This window comes from Montipora foliosa, chromosome 10 (assembly GCF_036669935.1).
Source record: "Montipora foliosa isolate CH-2021 chromosome 10, ASM3666993v2, whole genome shotgun sequence".
Lineage (NCBI taxonomy): Eukaryota > Metazoa > Cnidaria > Anthozoa > Scleractinia > Acroporidae > Montipora > Montipora foliosa.
In genome coordinates, this window is record NC_090878.1 from 31385450 (window position 1) to 31395449 (window position 10000).

The window sequence follows — 10000 nt, forward strand, 5'->3', positions numbered from 1 at the left end:
GTGGTCATCCATGAAGTTTCCTTTTCCTGCACTCCTTTATGCTTTTGTTTGCATATGTCGAACGTTCGGGTTAGGCCCGGGGATGGGTACTCTTGGTTTATATCATTCTTTCCCCAACTTTACCTGGACGCTTTAATGGACAATGTGAATACAACAACGAGGAAAACACTTCTAGCGACGCACAAAGTGATGGCAAAGACCCCGCTCAAAGGCTTCTGTTTCTAACGGACTATATAGGCGCAGTACACGAAGCTGCTTCCAGTACTGGACTTCAGACATTTGGGAAACAAGCGAACGAAAGTACTGTTTGTTGATCATTATTAGCACAGCTCCTGCACGATTTCGAGAGAGGCAGGCAGTAAGGGAAACATGGTGGAAACACTGTCGGAAAAAAACATGCAGGTATGGAAACAGAACTTGATACGGGGGTAGTCAAGTCTATTGGGTCGATATTTTCCAAGTCACAGGTTGACACTCAGGGTTCCAATGTGCAATGTACTGTCTTTGAGGGACGAAGACTGTTGCGCTTCCCACCAAATACGACGATTCGGAGATTCAAAATGCTGTATTTTCGAAAGGAAAGACGTCACGGAACTGGAAACTAGGTCATCTTCAACTTCCTTTAGATAAAAATTCAGAAGGCCTTGCGACTTTGATTTAGGAATTTGATGACGTCACTGGGAAAACCATCTATTGTTTCCTTTCTTCTCTCGAGTGGGGTCCAGAATGGAAGGTCCATTTTCGGTCCAGTTAGGGGGTTCATGTTTTGTACCATCCCTCCACAAGACTTATTAAAAATCTCCCTTCTTTTCTACGCACGAACCGTCGTTAAATTACCGCAAGCATAATCGACCACTGATCTCCCTTCCCCTCGGGGTAAGGAGGGCTCTCAACTTAAGAGGTCACAACTTAAGGGACTCGTTTTTGTGACAGCTATCGCTAGCTTTTCTTGCATTTTTGTGGTATTGCATTAAGAAGGATAAGGTAACACTTCGTGGCATTTAATTTGTTATTCTAAGGTTTACGATTACACTTTAACCAATTTCTTTTTTAATATCCTCATTATCATGTGGATGTGCAGTTAAACCCCATTATTTTGTACTCGGGTATTTCGAATCCCCGCAATTTCGAACAAATGTTCATTTACTTTGGTCATAGTTAATCGAGGGACTGGTTATGAAACCTTAGAACCTTCAAAAGCGAGAACAGTGTTGTTGCAATCAATGTTGAATTGACCGTGACCCTGCACAATCGCTTGTTTTCTCTTCGCCCAGGTTTACAAGTTAGTTGCACATAATTTAATCGAAGGAATTGATTGGTTATCTTCTCGAAAAAAGGTGTGTTTTGTGCAGGGTCAAGGCCAAAAAATACGGACAAAAACATCAAACAAAGGAACTTGTCGAGTTTCATACCATCTCCATGCATTAAGTATGCTTTAGTTTAGCCCCGTTAAACTGTTAAAAAGGGTGTTTGACAAACTTTAGATGCTGCCAGAACACATTGTGACAATTGTCTGAATTGCACAATCCGCCAGTCTCGGAAATAAACCACAGTTATTTAAAAAGTGTTATGCAATATTTATATTTCTGGCCTCATTTGTTCAAACGATGTAAAGCGCTATCCTCCGGATCAAGTTTTAGCGGAAGCAATTGCGCTATCTGATGGATAGTGATTCATCTGGTGGATAGCGTTATCCACCTTTTGAACAACTGGGGCTTAGTGGGAAAGAATGTAGATAAAGAATTCCCTTTATTCTTTTAGATTTGCAGATAAAGTTACTATCTTTGTTCTAATTAAAATAATGAAATCTTATGAGATTTTTGAAAATTCTTATACCTCCATCATGTTATAGAAATGGCGGCAGTGCGGCCAAGTGGTAATTAGTTGCTTGCCTTGAGATTCGGAGATCTCGGGTTCGAGATCCGTCTTGACCACTAGTTGAATGTGGTCCAGATTGTACCGGGTTCACTTCTCGGCTGCACTTGTATATAGACTTAACTGATTAGAGTGTAATGTGAAGTGCTAAGTTCTATCATGTTGCTAAGTTTCTATCATGCTGCACGCAAAAAACCATTTCTGTAATCCGGAGAACCGCACAGATCTTGTAAGCGCCGTGTTTTCTGAACTTGCTTTCCTTTGGCTTCTACTTCTACCTTTCCTTGTAATCTCATGTACGTACTTCGTTTTTCCCTTCAGTGAATCGTCAAGTGAAATAAAGTGTGCTCAGAGTCGTTAACATTTCATTCAAAGATGTGATGACTCTCATGCTGTCCGGTACTGGCGCGCGTAGAACAAAAGTGCTTTCTAGCGACAGTAAATTTTGCGATGGGCACATCGCTGTTGGATGCTAAGCCAAAGGTTCCTGCCAAGTTCAAGGGTGCACCCGAAAGCAACACACACTGCTTCATCCTCTGGACTGAGGACAGCTTTTGAATTAGGGAGAGGCTGCCCCGTTACCCGAGAGTCAATTTGACAGTTCCCCACTGGTTCCTGGTGGACAAAGCCACAGTACCTGTGGTAATGAAGGGAAAATGTGCTTGAGAATTGTTCCAGTCAAAGCCATGATTCTGGGAAGACCGTGAAGACCTTCGCCCTTCTAGACAATGGCTCTGACCTTGCGTTTGTGCGATAATGATCTGGTAATGGAGCTTGGAGCGAGAGGAGATTTGAAAACCTTCTATTTAACCACTCAAGAAAAAGAAGATAGACCTAAGGTTAGCCAAGAAATTAATCTAACCGTTAAAGTGCTAGATGGCGCTGAAATGATTAAAATCGCAACACTGTGGACCGTTGACAAATGAAACGGCTCCTGCGAGACAGCAACCCTTTTGAAAGGACAAAGCAGATACCAGATGATGAGCTTAAGTTGAGGGAAGGCCACTGTGGTAACTACCCGCACTATCCGTAGGTGTCCTGACAAGATCCCGCGAAAATCCAGTTGCATTGGCGGCAGATGTAGAAATTTTTCACCAAATCAGAGTACGACCCGCTGGCCGAGATGCCTTCAGATTTTTATGGTGGCCGAACAGTGACGTAAACCAAATTCCAGGTACATCTCTTTGACACCACATCCTCCCCAGTTGTTCAGAACAGCAAAAGACAACTAGGACTAATTTCCAGAAGAAATTATTAAGACTGTTAAAATTAACGCGGATGACTGTCTCAAATCGATTAAATCATCAGAACTACCTGTTGGTCTTGTTAATGATCGTTGCTATCTTCTTGCTAAGTGCAGTTTTAGGCTTACCAAGTGGCAGTGCAACAGACCAGAAGTCCATCAGTCCATCCCTGAAAACGAGAGAGCTCAATCCTTTTTGAACCTCGATTTGGTGAAAGACGCTCTGCCAATTCAGCGAGCGTTGGGACTTAAGTGGGATATGGAAAGTGACAAGTTTATATTGGACGAGGCTCTCAAGGCCAAGCCCACAACTCAGATAGGCATACTCTCCCTCGTAAGTTCCGGAGGAGGCAGTGCGGTCCAGTGGTTAGGGCGCTTGCCTTGAGATCCGGAGATCCCGGGTTCAAGACCTGCTCTGACTGCTCGTTGAATTTGTTCCAGGTAGTCCCTGGTTCAACTTCCTAGCTGCACTTGTAAATAGCCAACTGGTTTGCCTCCGGCCAGTCGGGATTCTTAACAGTTGTAGTTGTTGTGTTCTGTTGTTTCGTTGATTGTGTTTCATTGGCCCTGAAAAGCCCCTATGGGGAGCTGTCAAAGAAGTATGTATTGTATTGTATTGTATTGTACATGGTCCGCTTGGATTCCTGCCGCCAGTTGCCCTGCCTGCAAAGAAACTGCTTCAAGATCTATGTAGAGAGAAACTTGGATGAGATGACCCAATTGGCGACGTCGAGAGAGAAAGATGGGGAAATTTGAAGGAAAAGTTCCGCAGTCTTTCCGGAATTACAGTAAACAGATGCCTTAAACCGATGAACTTTGAAGAACTGAAATATTCTGAGCTGCATAACTTCGCCGACACTTCTCAGATTGCTTATGGAGCAGTTTCCTACCTCAGAATGGTGGATACAAAGGATAGCATATATTGCCCGTTTCTCGTGGGAAAAACTCGCCTAGCCCACATAGAGTCCATGACTCTTGCCAGATTGGAATTTTTGGCCGCAATACTTGCCGTACAGTTAAACAAATCCCTCCAGGAAGAATGTGTTGTCGCGGCAACACGATCGATATTTTGCAGGGATTCCATTTGTGTTCTCCAGAATATACGAAACACGTCAGAGAGGTTTCACACATTTGTTTCCAACAGGCTGGCCATCATTCACGAGAATTCCACATCCCGCCAGTGGAGACACTTTCGTTCCTAGATGAACCCAGGAAATAATGCGAGTAAAGGTCTCTCAATTGATGAAATGAATGTTAACAGCAGATGGTTTAATGGCCCTCAGTTCTTAACTCAGAGAGAGAAATCTTGGCCTCTCGATCCTACTCTTCGTTAGCAAGAATTAACGAATGAAAATCCAGAAGGTAAACATGACCCGCAACATTGCTGTTTGGCGTTAACAAACCAAGAATATTTTGATATCTTATGGAGGTTATCCCAGCAGTTTTTCTCATGGGAAAAAAAAAAAAATACGGAAGTCTAAAGACGGTCCTCTGTGATTCAAATCGTGGCTCGTTATAAGATGCCTGAGGAGTCGTGCCATTCCTTCAGCAACAACCACAAGTACGTTGTTTGTTCAAGAAGTGACAACTGCAGAAAAGGTGATATTTAAGCACATGCAAAGAAATTCCTTCTCAAACGTTGTAAAGACCTTGCAGCGATTAGATCAGTCACAATCCCTACGCCAAATGACCTCTGAACTGGAGAGTTTGAAAACACCAAAATCTGTACATAAAATCCACCCATTATTAGTGATGAAATTATCCGAGTTGAAAGAAAATAAGGAAATGCACCAGTTGAGTACATCACCAAGCATCCAGTAATGATGCCTTACCGCCATCACGTTACAAAATTAATCATTCTTCAGCATCACCAACGAGCTGGTCATCTTGGGCAAGAATACGTCCTAGCCAGTCTACGCCAACTATACTGGATTATGAAGGGACTTTCAGCAGTACGTCCGCAGAATCATCGGCGATTGCTTCATTTCCAAGAAACTTGGAACTGCCAAAGGCAAACAGTTAATGGCTCACTTACCTACCAAGAGAGAGAGTGCTACCAGGGCACCCGCTTTTTACACAAGTTGGTGTAGACTACTTTGGCCCGCTTATTTCCGCCAAGGGCGTTCAAACAAGAAGCGCTACGGATGCCTGTTTACATGCTTAGTGATAAGAGCAGCTTACATTGAAATTGCCAACTCCCTTGTTAGAGATGACCTCATCAATTCTCTGCGTCGGTTTACAAATCCCAGGGGTCTATAGTGATAACGGCACTAATTTCAAAGCTGGACAAAGATCCGCGAAACCCTAACGAGCTGGAATCTAAGATCGATTCGTGAATTCCTCCGACAGAAAAACAGCATTTGGAAATTCAATCCACTAACTTCACAGATGGGCGGTGTTTGGGAACGCATAATCAGATCAGCCTTGCTAAGCCAACAAATCGTGTCTGATGAATCCCTCAGAACCCTGATGACCGAAGTTCAAGGAATTCTCAACAGCAGGCCACTGACTGCGGTAAGTAGCCACCCCAGAGATCTAACCCTAATTTGCCACTGGGTGCCTTCTCAAAGGAAGATATGTACAAGAGACGTCGCTGGCGCCAAGTCCAGTAATTCTCCGATATATTTTGGAAACGATAGTAAAAGGAATATTTGCTAACTCCGCACGAAAGGAGTAAGTGGCTAAAGCGGAGGTCTGGTATTGATCGTGGACGAAAATTTTCATCGCGGAAAATGGCCCCTTCTTTTTAGGGGAAAAGACGGATTTCCCGGGTCAGTAAGAGTTCGCACAAGCCTAACGACGCTGATACGGCCTGTCACTAACTTTGCTTCCTAGAGAGCGACAAGGAATTTTCAAAATAAAAAAGATGTCAACTTTCACACACTTATACTTTTTTAAATCTGAAAACTCGAGACAAACCTTCGGTGCTCCTCTATTTCGAATTTGCGCTCCTGGCAGAATTCGATCAGTCAGAAATGAACACCTGCATTAAGTTAGTTCATTGGGCCGGGCCACTGTGTAGCCACGAATTCCCGTATTTTTCCGTGTAATTAGTGTTCGTTTGTTTTCTCCTTTCTTGTTTTGCCCTACAAAGTTTTCCTAGTAAATAATTAAATTAATCCTTCTTTGTTTTTTTGTCTACCTTTATACCAGTAACTGGTTAACACCTTTGTGAGGCTCATATTGTTCACTGTGTTTTTTCGCTGTGGTTGTTTACAGATCTTTTAAGTGCCGTGTTTTTTTCTGAATTCGCTTTCCCTTGGTTCTCTACTTCTATTTTCCTTCTAATCTCATTTATCCGCTTCGTTTTTTTTTTTGGGATCACCAAGTAACATAAAGTACCAGATAAAATTGGAGTTGTTAACACCTGCCATGTTCGGTAAAAATCAGCGTCGTGGTTGCATGGTAAAAACTGACCGTTGCCGGGTACGCCGGTCTTCCAGCATCTTAACCTCCCCACCACCGCTGTTGTTGCTGACATTTCTATTTTTTTCTCTATCAGGTTAAATGTTTCTTCGTTACCGACGGCTTTATTCCGGACAATGCAAAGCGCGATCTTCTTTTACAAGAAAGAAATCAGTACAAGGATATAGAACTACAGCCGTTGCTGGGTTGGGAGTTCGGACTGCGCTTTCTCTACCAAATTAAATGGGCTTACGCCAAGTTTGACTTTCAATACCTTCTTAGACTAGACGATGATTACTTCCTTTGTCTAAAGAGACTTCTTGCTGAACTGCCAATGCGACCAAAAGAAAATCTCATCTGGGGACTTTTTCATTGCCAAGCAGGCATAACATGGATAGATGAATCATTCATGATATTCACGCCGGATATCATTTCTAAATTCTTGTCACAAAATGAAAGTACAATGCTATGTCATCCGCACGCCGATCAGCAGATTGGCTTATGGTTAAATGGCATTCCAACAAAACAATTTATCCACGACTCAAGGTTGTATCACCATCCGCCAGCCTCATTTAATCCAAAGTTTAACAAGGTGACAGACGTTTGTGATTCGTATTTAGGGATACACGGGACTTACGAAGAGAAGATGCGATATTTTGGGTCAAACGCGAACGATGGCAGGAAAGAGGAGAGCCCGTTTTCTGATTTCGCATCTCACTGTGGAACTACAAAGTTTGATTATCGTGCCCTTGGAGAGCAATGGAGATATGAACCTAAACTTTGCAAAGACAATCCCAGATGGAACGAAGGAAAACCCATGCACGTTGGCCGAGAAAATCGTTTAGCTTGATCGATTGTGGTAACTAATTTTTGCGTGCAACTGCCATCTCGTCTAAAAAGGATGTAGGATGTTCGTGTCAGCACTGTGTTTCTTTGGTAGAGGTTTTAGTTGAGTTTTGCCAATTAGTTTAATCTAATAAATGCAACAGGAGTTTTTTCATTTAACAAGATGCACCGGGAAGTTTACTCGTGTTCAAAGGATTTTATGTTCACATTATTTTAGTGGTTAATTTCTTGCTATAATCATATATCTTGCTCAAAATCTCCGAATTCAAGAATTTACATTTCAGACTGTAAACGGATGCTTTACAAGTTTCAAAGATGGTATTTAAAATTGTTTCGCACTTTTTCCTAACAATAATGGAAGAAGTTGTGTTACCGAGTCACACGATAACCTATATTGCCTGCAGCGGAAACACAAAGAATTCGATTCCAGTCATGCACACAACAGGCCATTTCCGAGTTCACGTCTGCCTCCTCTTCAAAGAGAGTCTTACATATGGATTTCCTCATGGGAAGTACTGACGTACGATGAAGGGGTGAATAGGTTCACGGATCAGCGGATTTGGCTAAAAAAAACTACTCCGATTTCAGATTTTGAGAACAAATTTTGAAAATTGGCGGATTTTGAACTCTCAGCGGATCGCGGATTTCTTCAATGTCTCAGCGTGGATTATGGATTTTCTTTGTTTTGAAGTGCGGATCGCGGAAATGAACTTGGCAGTCTGTTTCAACTTTTTTCTGTCTGACCTTAGAACTAGACTAGATTACAGCCGTTATCAGTAACACGTGTTAAAGGAGTAAAAATTGCGTGTTCAATTGTGTCCTTCTTTAATTAGTTAACGATGCGTCTAAGTACTTTTGTCGTGTAATTAAAATTAATTGTGCGTAACAAATGCTTCTGTGCGTAACGAATGGTGCTGCAAGGCACAAAGCTTTTTAGAGTGAAGCGTGTTTGTTATTTCAAGTAGTGTGAAGTTATTGATGATTCAGGAAAGACTTGATCTTGTGTTGAGGTTAAGAGACAGAGGTGACCTCTTCAACAAAGAGAGCCACACCGTTGCCAGGCATAATGCACGTGCTGGAAAACACAACTAAGTGTATACACAAAGGCGTTTCAACGTATCTCACGGAAACGTTCGTGCGTGTGCTGGCCTAGTAAACAATTTAATTCATACCTGGACAAAATAGGATATATTGCTTATTCGGGATTAATCCATCTAGGTTAATTAACTAGAGAAGCCAGAAGAACTCTGTTGACAAGTGCTTCTAGTACGTGTTGTCGTGCAACTGCTGTACTCCTGGTCTTTAGTGTATATTAGTAATAAAAGCTGTAACGCTAAGGTTAAGGTTAAGGTTAGGTCGAATGTTCTTGTACTGTTCAAGAAACAACCCTGTAGTTCCATCATTGTTGTTGTAGAAATTCCGATGTCGTACTAATCTCTTAATCCCGCGTTGACGTTATTAGTTCAGGGCTCGGCTTAGCCAGGTACATTAATTAATATTGTTAATCCCTTGTTTATTTCGGTTGGTTTAGTCTTTGTTACTTTAAGTTTATTAGTTGAGAAGTCACGTCCCGTCCAGAAGGTTTAGGGTAGTGATCCTGGTCAGGCAACCACTGCGATTGCCCTAGCGGCACTGCAATTTTTAAGTCATCAGCATGGATCATGTTTCGTGCAGCCGTAGGTAAACCTTCGAAGTTCATATTAATCACGACTTTTGTAGTTGACGTTATCACGTTCTAAGCCTCTAATCCTTTGACCAATCACAATGCGTTGCCTGGACCAGGAGCGAATCCAGTAAGCGAATCTCTCGATCTAAGGTGTTCTTTTGAACAACTACTTGTAGAGAACGTATTCCTAGGAACTGTTGTAAGAACTGAAGAGAAGATTAAAAGCAAGTCAAGTTAATTGCTGTTTGAGCTCCTGCGTTCGACCGCAGAAGGTAAAAGGGAGCAGAGCTAATCCCTGCCCTTGGCAAGAAGCTTCCTTTTTACACACGCACCCCTCAACGATTTTTTTTTTTCATATTAGACAATAAAATTTAGGTGGACGTCAATCAAATGTTTCCATAACAAATTCAACTGCCCTAAAGAGAACAGGAGTGTCGTCACGGAAATGTTTGGTTGACGTCCACCTAATTTTACCTTCGAGATATGAAAAGTCGTTGAGGGGCGCGTGTAAATGATAACCGCTGTAACACATCCTTTACCTTCAATGTAATCGGACTCCAGAAAACTCTATGACCCCAAGATTTCGGCTTCCGGGCAGACAATGCTGACGATGAGGTGACTGAATATGACAGCAGATCTGACGACGAGGAAAAGGAAACTGACTTTTCAGAACTCGATAGAGGATCCACGTTCTTGTTAGGAACGACTACGTGATTTGGGCGCCAAATAAACAGTAGGCTAATTTCATGACAGGTGTTTCTTTAACGTCACTTAAGGTGGCTCAAGCCAGTTTCAAAGCTTTCAAGTAACGCTCTTATTAGAACTAATAATTGGCACTACAATACTGAATCACGTATTAGCAATGTTATGGTACCATAAGAAACACCAATTATTGCTGAACAAGATGCACTCATTTTTGTGACGTAACAAGTCACCGTGGCAACAGAAAAGCCCTACAATAACAT

At 42.2% G+C, this 10000-nt stretch overlaps 1 protein-coding gene across 1 annotated transcript; it reads left to right on the forward strand.

The window, feature by feature from the left end:
- The first annotated feature begins 3492 nt into the window (after positions 1-3492).
- Positions 3493-9273, forward strand: LOC137972438 (uncharacterized). Its single transcript, XM_068819160.1, has 2 exons — positions 3493-5632; positions 6621-9273. Exons 1-2 carry the CDS (start codon positions 5507-5509, stop codon positions 7371-7373), a joined length of 879 nt encoding a protein of 292 aa, XP_068675261.1. The 5' UTR covers positions 3493-5506; the 3' UTR covers positions 7374-9273.
- The last annotated feature ends 727 nt before the right edge of the window (positions 9274-10000 follow it).

Bases quoted from the DNA above. Each gene is read 5' to 3' on its own strand.
- LOC137972438 (XM_068819160.1), top strand. From the start codon at position 5,507: ATGGGCGGTGTTTGGGAACGCATAATCAGATCAGCCTTGCTAAGCCAA. The intron at 5,633-6,620 runs GTAAGTAGCCAC...TTTCTCTATCAG, and splicing joins ACAGCAGGCCACTGACTGCG to GTTAAATGTTTCTTCGTTAC.